We start from the raw sequence: 20,316 nt of genomic DNA, 5'->3' as shown, positions 1-20,316 counted from the left end.
AAAAGTAATAAATTTCTCATCTAAAATATGTGGTAATGATAATAAAAGTACCAAATCATGACATTCATAAAAGCAATAATGCAGAAAACGGAATCCCAATTGCATAAAGTAGAGGAGATTAGATCAAATAGAGATGGGAGCATTTCTTCAAAGCATGGGCAGGTTGTTATAGTACTGGATTAATGTTATTTCTTGTTTCAGCTTCTCAATCTCTGATGTAAGGTGAGCAACTTCACCTTTCAACCTTAAATTTTCTTGGTTCAGCATTTCGATGTAACGATCCTTGGACTGCTCTTTTGCTTTGCGACGCCTCCTGTACTTTTGATCTTTGCTTAGTGGTTTTTGCAATTCCTGCTCGGATTGTGCTGCATAATACCAAATGCTTGTTGATATTAAATAATTTACTTATAAATAGCGGTAAATAGATGGGTTGGTGCGGGCTGTGCTCAAATTCATATTATTATATGATACGTATATAAATCTTGTATCAATTTCTTTTATTTTTTGGTATAATCACTATTCAAATTTAAATTAATTCTAAAATAAGTCAACACTCGATTAATAGGTTACACCTTGATATTCATGTACGAATATTTAAAAAATTATTAAATTTATAAGCTATATGCCAAGCAAAAGTTTATTAAAATTTACTTAATCATCAAAATCTGTTCAATTTAGTAAAAAGCGTATTATTAATTTATTAATATATTGATATTATCTTTTTATATTCTGACACATTTAAATTTTATTAATTATAAAAATGATTTTAACATTATTAAATTATATCTATTTAATTGAAGTTTTATTATTTTTAACATAATGATATTATAGATTTAAAATTTTATTAATTAATAATATATTATGCTATTTTTAAGTAGAATTTTTAAAAGATATGATCAAATTAATTAATTTTACGTTAATATATTATTATATTAATTAATATTATTTTATTATTATCATATAATAATATTGATAAATTATTATTCTAATGCTAATTTGGTAATATAATTAATAATAACTGGTATTCTCGTTAATTTAAAAAATTTAAACTCATGCTTTTTATATATATATATATTATAGATATCGTATAACACATTTTTATTAATAATTTTATTTTAATAAGGATTTTAAACTGGTTATGTACTCTAAATCGTAAATTACTATATTGAGTTATCGTAATTTAAAACTTCAATGTTTAATAGATAATATTGTTACAGTGTAAAAATCTTATCAATTAATAATTAATGACTTATGTAAAATTTTCTAAAAGAATCTATTATGTATTTAATTATTATAATTTTATCCAAAAATTATGAAAATGCCCAAAACATAACAAATCTTATTAGAAAAAGACCAATATAAGAATTTAGAATTTAATTACTTATTTGTACGTTAATATGCTATATTCTAATTAAATGTACTTGAATTTATTTTCATATGTTTAGTTCATTTAAAGTTTAAAAAGGAATAAAATTGCATAATTTTATAGAGAGAGTTTAATAGTTCTACCTTAAATAAATAAATAAATATTTTTATTAATTTTAATATAATCTAATATATCATGTGAACTATATTTTTAAATAATAAATTACATATTTAAATAAGATAAATTTATTAAATTTAAAAATTAAAATATTTTATTCGTTCACTTTTAGTAGCTTTGGAGTTCATACTACACGATATGTTCAGTTTTGGTGTACAGAACCAGATTAAATAAAAATCATTGCGAATTACAAAATGTCCAAAAGGACAAGGATAAAGAGAGCGACCAACATTAATTTCATTGTTTGAGGACATTCCTAAATGTTGGTGGCTAACGTCTTCAATTGGCTGCAGGGAATCACCATTATACCCACGGCTTCTGAACTTGAGGGTCTGACCACTAGCTGGTCTATCAATGCAAGATATCACCCAAAGTCATAAATTAATTTCTTTTATTTAATATAATTTTTAACAAAAAATTGAATAAAAAAGCTTATCACTTAATGTAAATAATTTTATTTTTAAAAGAATTAATATATTTTTATTTTTGTTAAAAATAAAATATTCAAATTATCATATTTATTTTTATCCAAAACTATCCAAAAGAATATAAAATATTATATTAATAAGATTAAAATTAAAATAAATAATATTTTAAAATTAATATTTACTTTTATTAAATAATATAATTATATTCAATACTTATATTTACTAATTTACCAAACAATTTTTAATATAATTTTAATACTTATAAAATTAATGGTAAAATTTATTACTTAAATTTTCAACTTTTAAAGTTAGAAGTTATTTAAACACACTCTAAACGTTTGTAGCTTTGAGTAAGTTGCCGCTCATCATATTGGAGAAGACTTGGAGAACTTGATCATAGTAGATGGAGAAAGCTAAGGATAACCAAAGCATGGACATGCCATTTGCTTGAAATGAGATATGAGGGTGAGAAAACAAAACCATAGAAAATGTTTGCAATTTTTCTTTCTAAACCATGCCATTAGTTTGTTTAGTTATAATTATGGTTGGTTGAATATTTCTGTAAATTTCAAACTTGTTAATTCACTCTCAGTCCGAATTTACCTAATTTTTTATTATTATTGTTTTATTTGTTATCATTATTATTTTAATATTGTTTTGTTGTCATTTTATTATTATATTGATACTATTTAATTATTATTGTTTAGAGAATATATAACTCTTGTTTTTATTATTAATTTTACTATTATTTTAGACATATTTGTTTGTTAAGTTACAACTATTTTAATATTATTTAAATATAAAGACTTTTTAAATATATTTTTAATTTGTTAAAAATATTTATTTAATATTTTAGTGTATTTGATGTATTATTTTTTAAATTTATTTTATAATAAAAATAAATATAAATTTTTATAATATGAGAGCGTGAACTCAAATTTAATATTTTATATCTGGATTTAACTTTAACAAAATTTTAACCTCATTTTTTAAACCAAAGTCAAACCTAAAAACAAATCTAAAATATTATATCCACTCAACCTAACCCATAAAAACATGTCATCGTTACATGACAAAAGCAAACTAGGTGGCCATTAGGGACAGTTGAACGATGCGCCTTCATACAACTCATTACTTTATCTATTTTTTTAAAATACTTTATCTAATTAAATAAATAATATATAATTGTTTTGGTGTATGTGTATTTTAATGAGAAATAGAGATTGTAATCTAATTATGTACAATTAGAGATGTTTATGGGTCAAGTTGGGTTCAGTTGGACTCAACTAAAAAATTATGTCTATTTATTGGGCTTGGGCTGGGCTTGGTAAAAAAAGGCTTAAAATTTTACTTAAGCCCAACCCAAATAAAAATACTAAAATTCGATCAAAGTAGTATTAATTTTTTATATTATTTTTATATTATTTTAAATATATATAATACATAAAAATACTAAAAATCAAAATAAATATTTTTCAATAAATTGAAAATAAATTTTAAAAAATATATAGACTTAAATAACACTAAGATAGATGCAATTTAACAAATAAATGCCTCTAAAATAATAATAAAAATTAATAAATGCCTTTAAAATAATAAGAAAATTAACAAGAAAATAAATTTTATACAATATCCAAACAATAACAATAAAATAGTAGCAACATAATAGTAAAATGGTAGCAAAATAGAGAGAAAACAACAAGAAAATAACATTCAAAAATAAAAAAAAATGTAAATTTTTTTTCGGGCCGGGCCCGGGCTAAAAATACCTTAATTGAGGCCCAACCTATTTTTTAAACGGGCCTTATTTTTTTGTCCAAGCTCATTTTTCGGGCCTATATTTTTGCCTAAACTCTCCCACATTTTGAGCAAGCCTTTGGGCCAGGCTGGGTAGTCCAGCCCATGAACACCTCTAATGTACAAATAGTTTCAGAATAATTTGACCTATGGTGAAGTTTTAAAATTTTTAAGGTCGAAACTAAATTGTAATTTTAAGATAATAGAAATATAATTTTTAAAAATTAAATTAAAAATTTTAAAATTTTAAAGATTCAAAATAAAAAAACTTTCCATTTTGAGAATGATACAACCTCTAAATTTGCCCTTGATTTGACCTTGCCAAATGTGAGTATCCCCAAGTAATATATAAATATGTAAAGACCCATTAACAAATTCAGTTTATTGAAAAATAATATTTTAAAAATATGTTTTGGTACTAAATAGTTTAATAAAATGTTTTCACTGAAAAATCTTTAAAAAAAATTAGTGGTGACTTATTTCAGTCAATTCATACTTTAATTTATTAGTTTAATCAATTCACAATAATTTAAGTTAATTATTTTTATAATTAATTTGAATATTGTTTCAAATTTATGATATTTTTATATCTAACACTTTAATCTTTACGGGATATTTATTTTTATACTCAAATTAAACTTATTGGTCAAATAATAAATTTGACCAAGCAATTTTCAGTTTCTTAACATGTAGACCCATATACATACTCTAACTATTGATTAAAAGTTTAATCTTGAATTGATGACCTTTACAAATGTTATATTATTATTATTCTGAAAAAAATTCAATAATTTAAATCAATCTAATTGAAATGATGTGAATAAAAATAATTTAAATTCAAGTAAATTACACTAACATTCATTTAATTTTGATGTAGCTGACAAAATAGACACTTTAGTTTTAATTCAATCACTTAATTTTTGAAAAATAACAAATCAGTTACCCATTAACATTTTCAGTCATAGGTTTAACGAGACAGCTGCATCAAAGTTGAGTAACGAAAATGACTGTCAGTATAATTTACCCTTTAAATTTAATGTAATGTTAAACTCAAAATGTTTTGAATTGAGAATCACTTAACCCAAATGACCAGGGCTTCACTAAAGTATATAATTAGAAAAAGAAAACATTAATTTAATATAAATAATTTCCTACAATATAATTAGTTGAAATTTTTTAATTTTATAACTTGTAATTACGATTTAGTAGTGTGATCAAATACACAATTACGTATAAAATAATGTAATAATTATATTTTCTGAAATCTATAATTGTAATATTTATAAATTTGAGAAATGAAAGTAAAGTGTGAGAAATTATTATGGGAACATGGAGTGTATTTGTTAAATATCAAAATAATTCGTCAATATACAAAATATATGGTTGTTATGATACAGGTTTTGGGCTGGATTTTATCGAGCTCATGGATCGAGCTCGCGGATCGAGCTCGCAAGACAATAGGTACCTATATTTTTTTGTGATGTCATGTGTGAACCTATGCATAAAGCCGCATGAACATGTGTTAGAACTAAAATAAGAAATATTTTGACATGTATAAAATTTATTTTACCGACCAAATATATCATATTAATAAACAATACATATTTTATATAAATATACAAACTTCACCATTTAAGAGAAATACTCAATAATGATCATTTTGTATCATAATATATCTAAGATGGAATGATATGAAGATAAAAAATGAGAGAGAGAGACTTATACGAAGGATTTTATCAATTATCATCAGCTGGTCATGAATAGAATGTAAAACAAATATTTGATAAATACCTGGAAATTGATCCTCGTTTTCCCAGTTGTCTCCCATGATCTCAGCCTCACCTGTCTGCTCCTATATTTTACTATATTTCATCAAACATATGGAGAGATTAAATCTACTGACTGTTAAGGATGGGAGCTTCAAATGTTGCTCTTATATTTTACTTAAAAAATTGGCTGCACGTTTCAGGACAAAAAAAGAAAAATAAGGCTTACATTGAGATCGACTGATTGACGTGGGTTTGAATTGACGTGGGTTTGAATTTTTTCGGTCAGCGAATTGAAGAAAGTGGCTCAATCGACCGATAAGTCCAAGCATCGACCGATAATATTCTTATATCGACAGATTATACCTACGGCTTGTGAACTTGAGGATGTAACCAGCAGTAGTTGGTTAATTTTTTATTACTATTTATATATTTTAATAATTTTGTGATTTTTAATAATTTTTATGATAAAAATATTAGGTTAACAAAAAAAAAGTAGCTAGTGATACCATCTTACTGATCTAGAAATTTATTTTAACATAATCAATGAGAAAAATTAATTAATGATAGATGGTTGAAATTTGATAGAGAAAATTAATTAATTTTTTTGGTGAGATATAAGCATTTAAAATATATATCATTTATGATTCAACATAGGGTATGAAGTATGGAGAAAGGATTGTATAAAACAGTGACGCCACGTAATCTGTATCCCTTTCTAATAGTTTTATGCCACATCAGTATTTTTATCCTGAATTTTAAGATTTTATCCTGAAAAAAATCAAATCAAAATTAAAAGACTAAAATTCAGGATAAAATCCTGAAATTCAGGATAAAAATACTGATGTGGCATAAAACTATTGGAAAGGGATACAGATAACGTAGCGTCACTGTTTCATACAATCTTTTCTCATGAAGTATGAATATGGAAGGCAAAAAAAGAAAAAAAAAAGACAAACAAACAGAAATAGAAGTTGACCTCTTACGTTACAACTACAGAGAAACTAAAGAAAGTATTTAGAAATAAAATATTACATTAGATTTGTCACTAAAACTTTTACAATACAAACATTTATTAAAGACAGACTCTTTAGGGTGCAATCCTACAATACGCCACTTCCACTGTATGCATAATAACCCAGTTTTCCGCTTTCTTGGCGTATTCCTAGTGTTGTCCCTCCTGGCGTATTCTCTTACCACACTACCTGAAACAATAACAAACCTTGTAAGTTCAAGAGAACTTGGTGAGCTTAAAGACAACATACCTTTGGGGTGGTGCTTTTAAAAATATGTTGAACATCTATCCACTAGTTATCCTTCTTAACATCTTACTTTTGTTGGCCGAGTACTTTCACAATTTAGGCTTACACTTACACGCCAATTACCATACTTCTAGTGTACCAGTTCTCTCTTAACTACGTGATTGACTTAAGATCTTTCCAGATATTATATTAATGTATTCTTTCTCTGAAAACCACAAATGTAGTTTTCACAAGAATATACCTTTAATGCCCAATTGACATGGGCTATTTCTTCACACATACTCTTATTTCAGAACGACTGTTCACAGATAGTATTTACTGGCAGATTCTTACACATTTGACGAATTCCCATGATAAATTGAATACCATCAGTTTACCAACTCAAATCATTTTCTACTTCAAACTCAATACATACTTATACTGATAATGAATTATCCAGATTATTTAGAATACTTACCTACATATCTATTACAAAAATGCAAATCCACCCCCAATGGCAAACAACTCAGTTTCCATAAGATTTCAGAGTAAGACATAATACTATTTAGATATGACAGATACCAGATACCCAAATTTCAGCACTACATAATGCAGACAAACTTAAATTGTCAATTGCTTATATCTTTCACAACTACGAATACACCCATATTCAAGACTAACAGATTACTATAGTGGATACCCTTTTTGAACATACAAATACACCTTTTCAAGAACTTCCTTTCAAACTTATTCGATTACATCACTGATCTAATTCAAAAAAATTAACGTTAGATGAATCATAACCTTATCATAGCAATATCACACACATAACACTTAGAATTTATTCAGTGTAACATCCCGATTTTGGGCCTAGTCGGAACAATGGTTTTGAGACCACAAATTCGATGTGGAAAATTTTATTTTTATTATATTTTTATGGTATACGATTTCGCAGAATGATTTCGTGAAAATTTAGTTCAAAAATTTCGATGTTTGGGCACTCAATTTAGTAAAAAGAACTAAGTTGTAAAAAGTGTAAAAGTTGAGTTCTACATGTTAGAGGTGTCCAATTGTCATGAAATTTAAAATTAGGAGTCCTTATGTGGTAATTATACCATTAATTAAGTTATGGACAAAAATGGACATGGTTAGGTATGTTTTAAATTGTTTTTCATTAAGGGTATTTTAGTAATTCGGCTAATAAAGACAAAATAATATGAAAAAAAGATGTCATCTTCTTTATTTTCATGCCTTGGCCGAAATTTTGAAGACCACCATGGCTAGGGTTTTTTTCAAGCTTTCCAAGCTCATTTATCAAGGAAATTGAGATTCGGGCTTAAATCGGGAAAATACAAGGTTATAGACTAAAATGGTAATTTTCCGTTTCTGGATCCGAGGTGGTTACCGTGTAAATGAGGTCCTGCATATGTTGCAGTAAAGGTTGTCTCAAAAGGGTAATCTTTTGATCTCATTATGGAAAGGAATATAACCCAAAAGGGTAATACTTGAAAAGGATTTCTGTATCCAAATGGTACAATTTGAAAATGTTATGTACACTTTGTATGTACACTTGAAAAGGTTATGTACACTTTGTGTGTACAATTGGAAAGGTTAGATATACTTTGTGTATATCATATAAAAAGGAAAGGTATACTTTGTGTGTACCACTCAGAAAGAAACGTACACCTCGAGTGTACAACTGGAAAAGGAAAGGTCTACCGGAAATTCAATAATTCAGTGGTAATGACATACATAGTGATATAAAGAAAAATGGCATGATAAAATTATCTATGCTTAGTTGATACTAGTATGATGCATATGATTGTCTTGTTTGGATGAGTGGTTGTGCCAAGAGATAGCACAGATACATACTCGAAACCCATGAGTATGTGTTTGACATGTGAAATGAAATGTACTTGTGATAAGAGTGTAAATGAATGAGTGATATTTATGAGAATAATTTCTATGACAAACTTGTAATGGTTATCATTAGACCTGCTCGTGCGGCCCGGCCCGAAGGCCCGCCCGAAATGTGGGAGGGTTTGGGCAAAAATATAGGTCCAAAAAATGGGCTTGGACAAAAAAATGAGGCCGTTTTAAAAAAGAGGCCGGGCTTCGGGTAAGGTATTTTTGGCCCGGGCCCGGCCCGAATTCACTAAATGAAAAAAAAATTCTGCTATTTTTTTGTTTTGTTTTTTAATGTTATTTTCTCGTTGTTTTCTCCCTATTTTGCTACCATATTACTATTAGTTTCTCCTATTTTGTTGCAATTATTTGGATATTGTATAAAACTTATTTTATTATTAAGTTTATTATTATTTTAAAGGAATTTGTTAATTTTATTATTATTTTAGAGGTATTTACTTGTTAAGTTGCATCTATCTTAATGCTATTTAAGTCTACATATTTTTTAAAATTTATTTTCAATTTGTTGGAAAATATTTATTTTGATTTTTTAGTATTTTTATGTATTATATATATTTTTAAAATTATATAAAATAATATAAAAATAATACTGGTGGTCGGGCCTGGTTTTAGTATTTTTATTTGGTTCTGGCTTGGAAAAAATTTTAGGCCCATTTTTTGGGCCCGACCCGGCCCAATCCCAATGAATGGGCCTAAATTTTTAGTTGATCCCGGCCCGAACTCGGCCCATGAGCACCTCTAGTTATCATTATGTTGCACTAAGACAGATTAGGACAATAGCAGTGGTCCGACTTTAAAAATCCACTAAAATAATGGAAATTGAGTTAGAAGCTAAAAAAAATATGGAATTAAATCTTATCGGGTCTAGTTTCTGATAGAGGAAACGGTTTAAGTAAAGGAATCTTATATGATGAGATTTTGGAATTTTTGTGAAACAGGGTCAGAGTGATCTCGGACTCCCCTGTCTCAACTTTGGAAAAATCACTAAAAATTGTACAAAAATAATTATGAGTTAAAATTAATATGAATGAAATCCTTAATGAGTACATTTTCAAGAGAAAGAGACGGGAACATTATCCGAGTCTCGTACTATGACATATTTGATTTTTAATGGATAGAGGTTGAAGCTGTCAGATAGCGAAACAGGGGAGAGTTTAAATAATAAACTGTACTTATTGGCTAGACAAAATATTCTGAAAATTTTATGGTAGGAAGGGATATGAGTCTAGTTTTTGGAAAAATTAACGGATCTTGATTTGGAGTCTCGTAACTCTGGATATAAATGATTTAATGACTGACTCGAGAAAAACAGCTTAGCTGGAATTTGAATAAATAGAAGAATTTGGAAATAACATGTTATCTCATTGCTTATTATTTTCATGTGAGCTTACTAAGCGCAAAGCTTACTCACTCCTTTCCATTTCTTTTAGTTTTGTCAGGTCAGCTCAGGGTTGGAGATAGTTGGAGGTAGCATCACACTATCGAGCCATTACTCTTGGAATATTGACATGTGTATGTTAAATGTTTTCAGGTGAGTGGCATGTATAGGGACTTAGTTTTTCTATGATGAAAATTGTTGTGATTAGCCAAATGTATTGGCTTATATTGATTTGTTGTTTAAGCCATGAGATGTGGCTTATATTGATTTTGGCTTGTAAGCCTATTTATCCATGATAAGTGTTAATGCCTTGTGATTGTGCTCGTTCACTATGTATGAGAAGTATATGACATATGTACACGATGAATGCCTTAGGACCGTTCGAGGTGGTCATGGTCATGGAATGATTGTGTGATATGGTAATAAGTTATTAGTGCCCTGAACATGGATGTTGATGTATAAGTTAATAACCATAATATAATGATATAAGTGATTAATAAGATGACAAGGTCAAATGTATGTGTGTGCATGTGAAAATGACAAAAAGGCTTGAAAATTAACCTAAGTTTTAACCAAACGGGCAGAGACATGGCCGTGTGTCTCATCCGTGTAGAGGACACGGCCTCTCACCACGGGCGTGTGCCCTTAAACGGTTGTTGATGTCACAAACAGAGAGTTACATGGGCTGAGGACACGGGTGTGTCCCAAGCCACATGGACGTGTATGACCACACGGCCCAACCCACACAAGCGTGTGGCTCTCCAAAGCAAGAAAATTAGTTAAGTTGCCCAAAGATTTTCAAACTTCTCAGTTTAGTCCGATAGCACCCCGATGTATGTTATAGGCTTCGAAGGCCTGTATAAGGGATGATATGCATGTGTTTGAGATGTTTTAATTTTAGGCAAATATTTTGTGGCCCGGTTTTGCATGTTATGAATGTTTAAGTCCAGTAACGTCTCGATAACGCCTCGAACCTTGTCCCGGCATTGGATATAGGTGAGGGGTGTTACATTCAGAACTTACCATAAGGGCAGTGTAACGCCCCTATACCCGATCCAGCTGTATAGACCCGGTATAAGACTATTACATTTGGTGCCAAAGTGATTTTGGCTAGACATTGTATAATTCAATCAATCATACATAATGTATTAACTTATTTAACCCAAAAATTATTAATATAAACATTCGAGATTATTAATGAATGTTCGTTTGCGTTTGGAAATGATTTAAAAATTATTTTTAATCAAAATAGGGGCAAATTATCGATACTTAAACAAAAGATATCGATACCTTATGAAAGGTATCTATACCATTGCACAAAATCGATACCAAAATAGCATTCTGGAACTCCAAAAATTCAAGTTTTGATGAAGGTACTAATACCTAGGCTTTAATATCGATACCTCCTAAAAAATGATACCAAAATTGCTCTCTATTTCTCAAATTTTGATTTTGGGTGGTATCGATACCTTGGGTTATAATGACACAAAAATAGTTGGAAATTTTGCTAAGAAGCTCGCTACACTAACTTAAAACATTCAAACACTTCCAAACCAATTCAATTACCTCAAACTCATTAAAATTCACCACAAAATCCATGAAATAACATCATATATGCATGAATATGTTAAGCTATTATAAATTCCTTTCAAAAGCTAAAAAAATATGCTATTAGATGACCAAAATAACAAGGTTTCCAAAGTTTGTATTTTTGGTCCATCTAACATTCACCTATACCAATAACCTATGTACATGCCATACTAAACCCAAAATTCATACATAAAACCTTGCCTCTTGGAAAGGTGATGAGATGGGATACACTCGACCTCGATATTAGCCCAACGAGATCTACTGCATCTACGCGTTAGAGAATTAACGCGGTAAGCCTGTGAAGACTTAGTAAGTACTTCAAGATTTTTAAAATCTACTACTAATGAAAATATAAAATAAAATTATATCCATTTTATAGACATATAATTCATATCAAATTAGTCCCTAGAGTTCAACATTTTTCTAAAATCGTGCTTACCATTACTTACTAACCCATTAATTGATAATAGTTGAGTTACGACACTGTATCCCAATATAGACTAGTTGAACACTTAGGATATACGAAAATAAATCGGTAATGCATTGTTAATGCATATCATATATCACTAAGCACAAAGTGCAAATAACGATAAGCACCAAAGTGCAAAATAATAACGATAAGCACTAAAGTGCAAATTTTTACAATGATAAGCACTGAAGTGCGAAATAATACGATAAGCGCGCTAATTTTTCTTAATGTTATGCCATCAGTATCCTAATAGTTCGGGACTCGTCTACATGAGATTTTCTTATTATTAAATTTTTTCATTCATTCACTTGACAAAATAATATAACTTTGTATTTTTCACGATTTAGTCCTTATCACAATAACACTAAAACTTGTAAATTCTCTTTACTTTTACTGCACACAACACTATAATTTTTACATCACTTCATTCAAACTCACTTTCCATATATTCATAATATCATAACATATTTTAATTTCTTTCAATTTAGTCCTTTTTTTATTATCACCACAATACGTCTTATAATGGTACACCAAAGTCAAAATTCATAACATTTACATTATTTACCCTACTAAAACTTATTATGATATCATTAATTTAGTAAATAAACTGCTTAATTAACATAAATTAAACAAAATTACTACTTGAAGTACTTACAACCAAAATTTGGATGATGGTTTTCTCTTCTCTTCTATTCCTTGTCCATTTCTTTTCCTTTCCCTTCACTTTTGTCCTCAAACTTCTCTTTTTCTTCAATTTCATAACAACATATAACATTTATAAGTTAAAACTAAAATCAAATAAACTTTTCTATGCTAGATTATGAAAATAAACATGTATGTTATGAGAGTTTCCATCATTCTTACTTTAACTCTTTGAAAACCCAAAACCCTAACTCATGTATTTCTCTCTTTAACCCATCTATGCAAGTTTCCTCATGAAATAAAGTTTCTCATTAGTCTTCTTTTTAGATTTTATTAAAGAAATTTTAAAGAAAAATGAAGGTTTAAAGCTTGGATGGTTCAATAATGGAGGAATGACATGAAAGGAAATAAAAGAAAAGTTGGATGGATTTGGGGGGTGAGTGACGATTTGGTGTGTTGGGAAAAGATGATATCTTTCATCTTTTCTCCACTTTTCTACACATTTCCACTAAAAATATCTCACATTTTTATTAAATGGTCAATTTGCTAATAAGTCCTCAAGCCATCCATTTTTACACTTTTACCCATCATCATTACACCTTAAAATATCTACTTGTAATTCTATTTAGATATAATTCTATTTGTACAATACACATGTAAGAGTTAGGATAGAGGCTCACCTAATACTCACATTTACCATAGCTTGGAGTTCCAAACTCGATCATCTTTCTCAAACCATCAGCAGCAACTGCTTCATGGACATAGAACCATTATCAAAAACCCATTTATAGATAGATTGCTAATAGCTTAACTACAAATGACCCCCATACTGGACTTCTTATTCATAGCTTACTGTTAATACGCTTCCTAACCTCCTTACCCTTTCAAAAAATTTAATATGCAGAGATGCCATACTTACTAGAAGATCGAAACACTCACTTATTAAGCCAAAATCCTTAGTTTTCATTTTACAAAGAAAAGAGAACATTTAAGTTTAAAAAGAAAAACTAAAGAGTAGTATTGAAAGAAGGGAAAACCGTCCTCAATGTTCTTTTCTCACCATATATATATACACCCATCTTCTCTCAGTGGACTTTGACAAGTGTCAACTGTATGCAGTAATTGTCCTTTAATTGGCCTACAACGACTAAAAGAAATATAAATGAGAGTCTTATACATGCTATTTGACCAGTCAACTCATTAGCTCCCAACCAGATCCCATTGGAAAAATCCATTTAGCACAATGCTTAAGCAAACCAGACGTACTATACATTTGGTGATAACTTATATATGGCATGTAATATTCCACTAAAATTCTGAAACGCTCTTTGCACTCGTCTTATTCCTTCTTAGATGGAGATTGTTATGAGAACTAAATTTTGACATACTTATTTGGGCAAATACTCTATGCGCCCAACATCACTTCCTTAGAGGCTTAAAAATTGGCGGACTTACCATTAGAGTGCGCCAAAACAAATAACCTTCACAATTATATGCCTTACTTTCGGATCTGCCCGATTTGGGATGTGACATTGATGGTTCTGTGTTTGATTCAAACTTGTTTGAGCCCATACTCGAAGTAGTTTGTGGTATGAGAATATCGTAGAAGGTCGTTTGGTTGAAAGTTTGGAACGAAAAGGATTCTTGTCGCCGAAAACACAAGTGCAATTATGGTAAAAGGTTTATTACTATAAATATTATAAACCAGCTCAGTTTTTAAATTTTTAATTTTTTGTTGTGCAAGAAAACCATTTTCGAAACGAATTTTTCCAACAACATATTAACTAGATATTCATATATTTGCTTATGTGACCCAGTTCACGTTCTAAGTTAGACAAATCAAGTGCTTCATCTTCAACTCTAGGAATTCTAGAAGGACGAGCATCAGAGCTTAAAGGAGCAAATGATGAAGGTGGTACCTTAATTTGTGACATTTCTGGAGGTGATTGTGTTGTCGTGTACTTTTCTTTTTTTAAAAATTAATTATTGTCGACTTCATAACTACAATTTCTTAAAAGATAAAAAAATTAATAACTATAAACTAAAATTAAACTATAAAATTTAAAACACAATAAAAACATTAATAAAGTTGCAAAAAGATGAAAAAAAAACTTAGAATATGAACCCAATGTCGCGTTTGAAGGAAAGGCGTTGATAACAGTAAATGTTAATAGAAATATAAAAAGATACATTTTTTACTAGTTAACAAATTGAATTTTAACCTAAATTCATATTTAATATTAAATTAAAAAGTGACCAACTATTATCCAAAAACAATAAAGTTGTTTACTGTTGGGACCCATTATATAATATATTATATAAATATTTAAAGCTTAAAAAATAACATATAAGGTATGAAGAACTTCAAAGTTGGAAGGGGAGGCAAACAGCAACATGGGGGCCGGGGATTATCAAAAATTCATTTTTATAGTTTTAGGGGTCAGACTTACTGGTCCTTAATTTTGTCACTGATATAGATATGATTAAGATGGTATTACAAATTAATTCACTATTAATTTAAAGTTGATGACAACATCTTAATAAGTAATTGTATTTATGTGTTTAAATTTCATTTTACTTGTAATATAATTTAATTTTTCTTGTAATATTTTACATATTTCACGTGTTATTATTGATAAATAATTTTAAATAATATATACACATATATTTATAGTTTGTAATTATAACATCGAAGGTGACACCTTCCGGATCGTCTCATTTTGGCGGAATAGGCAAATTTTGGCCACAGAAATGGAATAAGGAATTAAAAAGTTTGTTGGAATTTAAAATCATGGTTTGAATGAGATATAATTATACAGAAAAATAAAATCTCAATAAAGCAAGACAATAAAATTTACTTGAATAATACGTAGTATATACGTGTTATGTGTTGATTTATTTGAGTTTCGTTAAAACTTACCATGCGCATATTCCCTCGAATTATTCCAATTTCCCAGCGTTTCATTAGTTGAAAGGATAAATTCTCAGATTTTCAAAACTTACATAATTATTTTTAAAATTATCAAATTGTTATATTTTAATCATTTTGATAAAGGTTAATAATTAATTTAGCCTCTAAAATATTTAATTGATACTTTTTAATTTTTTCTTAATAATAATTTTAAAGAATTTAAAAATAAACTACTCATATAGTTATCCAATCTTCAATGCGTTTTTATTTTGGTCATCAATTTTTTTTTTGTTAATTTAGTTACTTCTATTAGATTAACTGTCATTTTTAGTCACTCTACCGTTCAAATGCTTTGGTCATTGAATAAAATACTAACATAACAGTCTTTTGATTAGTATAATAACAAATTTAGCCTTTAACGCTTTACACATTTTGTAAAGTTGATCCTAATTCTAGAGAAATTCAATAAATTTAACTCTCAATGTTTGCACATCTTGTCAATTTAGTCCAAATCTAAAAATTAAAAATTTTATAATTTTAGAAACTAGAAAATATATATAACTTATTATAAAAAGACATAAATATATATAATTACATAAAGACTTAATTTCCATTTAGTCCTAATTCTAAAAAATCAATAAATTTAGCCCTTAATGTTTACATATTTTTCAATTTAGTCCAAATTCTAAAATTCACAAAAAATATAAATAAAATATTCAAAATATAAAACATTCAAAAATAATCAATCAAAACCAAAAATCAAAGTAAGTAAAGTTTTCTTAGTTATAATTCAAAAACATGAAAAATCCATTGCAATCGCACAACATTGTGGTTAAAAAATTACAAGAAAAAATTTTCATTCTCGTTACCAGATTTTTTATTCAACCAAACAAAAGAGAAACTTCATAAAAAAACATTCATCCGTTTGTTGAGCACTCACCATTAAACCCACACTCAAATTTGGTTTTTTTACAGACATACCCAAAATAGATTTCGCATTTTCTTTTAATGAGAAAAAGTCAATCAGTGAAGCACCGCTTAGCCTTAAGCATTTAAGTCCCTTAAAGCCCTACAATTTACTATTGGAATGGAGCCAGAGATGTTTCTATAAGTAAAGGCTGTTTGATTTGCATCCCTTAAACTAGTTGTTTGATCATGGTGTTGGTTGGATTTGGTAGTGATTGGCTCAAACAATTAATTCAAGTGGCTCATTTAGCTTGACGGGGTTTAAATAAAAAAAAAAAAGAGAGAGAAAAGATTGATTTAAAGAATTCAAGAAAAATTGAGAGTTAAAATTTGTTGAACCCTATTTTTTTGTTAAAACTAAAGAATTATTAATTTTAACCCCTCAACTAAATTCATATTTAAGCCTTTATGTAATTTTATATATATTTTAATATTTAATATTTTGTCTTTTTATAATAAAATTTATATATTTTCAAGTTTTTAAAACTATAATTTTTTGAATTTAGACTAGATTGACAAAATTTATAAATATTGAGGGTTAAATTTGTTAGTTTTTTAGAACCAAGACCAAATTTACAGAATGTGTAAATTATTAAGGGTTAAATTTGTTATTATAACAATCAAAAGATTGTCACGTCAACATTTTCTTTTGTGACCAATGTCCTTTAATGGTGGACTAACTAAAAATGTCAATTAATGGGGTGACTAAATTAACAAAAAATTCTGGTGAACAAAATAGGAACACTTTAAAACTTCAGTGACAATCTGAATAGTTTAGCCTTTAAATTTTTAGAATTATTAAACAGATTTTAAAAGTATGAAATTGATATTTTAGTTATAGTTCATGGGATAAATTGGTAATTAATTCTTTAAATTAATGTGTAACTTCATTTTTTAACAAAATTTAATTTGATGAGTGACTAAAATATAATAATTTGATAATTTTAGCGACAATTATGTAATTTTCAAAGTTGAATAACTGAAATATAATTTTAATGGTAATTGGTGTCGTTTACGCTACTTGAAAAGGCATTTCATTTTGGGATAAAGCGCAAGCAGTCCTAGCTCGCTGAAGTAGTGCTAGTGCTTCGATTATGGAGCAACAATCTCCTCCCTCCTCCTCCACAACCACAACCACAACCACCACCAGCACCACTCCTTTCCTCCCCCAACATCACCCATGGTGGCGTCGTCATTTCCACATGAAAAATTCCCTCTCCTCCGAACTATCAGGAGCAGTGGGAGACTTGGGGACTTTCATCCCAATTGTCCTAACTCTCACCTTGGTTTCCCACTTAGACCTCTCCACAACTCTCATCTTCACTGCCCTTTACAACATAACCACTGGCCTACTCTTCCACATCCCCATGCCTGTCCAACCCATGAAATCCATAGCTGCCGTTGCCGTCTCCGAAACCCCTCACCTTACCACCTCCCAAATCGCCACCGCTGGTGCCTCTACTGCAGCCGTCCTCTTCCTTCTCGGGGCTACCGGTCTGATGTCGACCCTTTACCGTCTCCTCCCTCTCCCTGTTGTCCGCGGGATCCAGCTCTCTCAAGGTCTCTCCTTTGCCTTCTCAGCCATCAAGTACATCCGTTACAATCAAGATTTCGTAGCTTCTAAAGCTACCGCCCCACGGGCTTGGTTGGGTCTTGATGGTCTTGTTGTGGCCCTTTCAAGTCTCCTCTTTTTAGTCATCTTCACGGGCTCCGGGGATCATTATGATAGAAATGAATCTGATGACGACCAACCCCGTCGCAGAAACTCAAAGAGGTTGAGAATTTTGGGTTCAATTCCAGCTGCTTTGATAGTGTTCCTACTTGGGTTGGTTTTATGTTTTATACGCGATCCTTCAATTTTTGGTGATATTAAGTTCGGCCCATCAAAAATTGGATTTTTGAGTATAACTTGGAATGATTGGAAAGTTGGGTTTTTGAAAGGAGCAGTGCCACAAATTCCTCTGTCTGTATTGAACTCAGTTATTGCAGTTTGTAAGTTGTCTGGTGATTTGTTTCCAGACAGAGAGCTGTCTGCTGCCAAGGTTTCAGTGAGTGTAGGGGTTATGAATTTGGTGGGGTGTTGGTTTGGGGCAATGCCAGTGTGTCATGGTGCGGGTGGGTTAGCTGGTCAGTATAGGTTTGGGGCAAGGAGTGGATGGTCGGTGGTATATTTGGGGATAGGGAAGTTGGTAATTGGCTTGGTATTTGGGAACTCTTTTGTTAGGATTTTGAATCAGTTTCCTATAGGGATTCTTGGAGTTCTTTTATTATTTGCCGGCATTGAGTTGGCTATGGCCTCGAGGGATATGAACTCAAAGGAGGAGTCTTTTGTCATGTTGGTTTGTGCTGCTGTGTCTTTGACAGGTTCTAGTGCTGCATTGGGGTTCGTGTGTGGGATTTTGCTGTTTTTGTTGCTGAAGCTAAGAAAAATGGAGTATTCTGGTTCTGCTCCTGGTTTTAGCAAATTCAAGTTTGAGTCTACCGTTGATGCCGAAACTAGTTCAATTCCTTAAACTGCATTTATTTGGGCAGGATGCTGTATGTCGGATGATGAAGCTATGCAGGGTAATTTTGATCTTTCAAATGCAAGTATAAGATCATATTGTAGATTCCTGTGCAGATTTGATATGTATGTTCTAGACTAGCAAAATACTACCAGAAGCATATGATAGAATATAAACCACTGTGATGTATTTAATTCTGGCCTAGCAGTTAGTACATTATTTTATTGGTGCATATTGCCCGATCTGTTGCGACAATAATTGAAGTTTAATGTATCACCTTCCTTGGAAAACTAGTTCAGGTAAGCCAAGTTTCTTAAAACTTGTATCCTAGGGGAAGTTTTTCATTTTATTTATAGAAATCATAGGTATCAGAGCATGTGCTTCTATGTTGTTGAATCCGGAGTTCAGAATCTATAGGGACTACCTGCTTTTCCAATAGTTTAAAGGGTAAGAATATTGTTTTCAGATGAATGTGTTGATTAGAAATCTCAAGTGACAAGAATGAATAATTTTTTACCAAAAGTGAAAGATGATGGTAGAACTTTCTGTAGTGGATCAATTTTAAGTTTTCTGTGGGATGCTTCTGCGGCATTAGAAAGCGAACCTGAATTGAATGAGATTCAACGAAATTTACCAACAAATGAAGTGAAAAGTTTTCAAGATTCAGGGATTCCTGAGACTTGATGGAGAGCATAATGTAGTTATTAGCTTTTGTTGGCAAACATGCTGAGTTATAGCCATAGGTTATGTTTGAACATATTATTGCTCTGAACTCTGTTAAGCTGAAGCTGAAGTGGTATGATGTAAAATAATTGAAGCTGGAAATCAAGGCAAAGGAAGCCATTGCCTGAAGCTACATTTCTGCTCTATATTATGGTATTGGGATGTATCTCACATTGGTTAGATTCTACATTGTTTGTGGCCCTTTTCAAGTTGGGTCTTTCCATTTACCGCTTATTAATTTTAAGTTGGATATCTTCTAATCTAGTTTCTTCATTGAATAGCGACCTTAAAGCTGCCTGAACATACATGATCCATAAAATTACATGTTACAAGAGAAGAATGCATAACATGTTTGTACATCAAAGGTATTTTTTTTGAAGTAAAATCAAAATAGATTAATAGAAGGGAGAGCGGGCAAACGAACTTAAGCCA

At 29.9% G+C, this 20,316-nt stretch overlaps 1 protein-coding gene across 1 annotated transcript; it reads left to right on the top strand.

The window, feature by feature from the left end:
• The first annotated feature begins 17,657 nt into the window (after positions 1-17,657).
• LOC108489665 (molybdate transporter 2) lies at positions 17,658-19,683 on the top strand. The gene has a single exon (XM_017794348.2). It carries the CDS (start codon positions 17,752-17,754, stop codon positions 19,168-19,170), a length of 1,419 nt encoding a protein of 472 aa, XP_017649837.1. The 5' UTR covers positions 17,658-17,751; the 3' UTR covers positions 19,171-19,683.
• Positions 19,684-20,316: the final 633 nt, after the last annotated feature.

The sequence above is a fragment of the Gossypium arboreum genome, chromosome 10 (genome assembly GCF_025698485.1).
Source record: "Gossypium arboreum isolate Shixiya-1 chromosome 10, ASM2569848v2, whole genome shotgun sequence".
In the NCBI taxonomy this organism is placed as follows: domain Eukaryota; kingdom Viridiplantae; phylum Streptophyta; class Magnoliopsida; order Malvales; family Malvaceae; genus Gossypium; species Gossypium arboreum.
The sequence above is the reverse complement of the archived record's forward strand: the minus strand, read 5'-3'. Positions and strand labels throughout refer to the sequence as shown.

Excerpts from the sequence above, each read along its gene's own strand:
- LOC108489665 (XM_017794348.2), top strand. The coding sequence starts at position 17,752 with ATGGAGCAACAATCTCCTCCCTCCTCCTCCACAACCACAACCACAACC.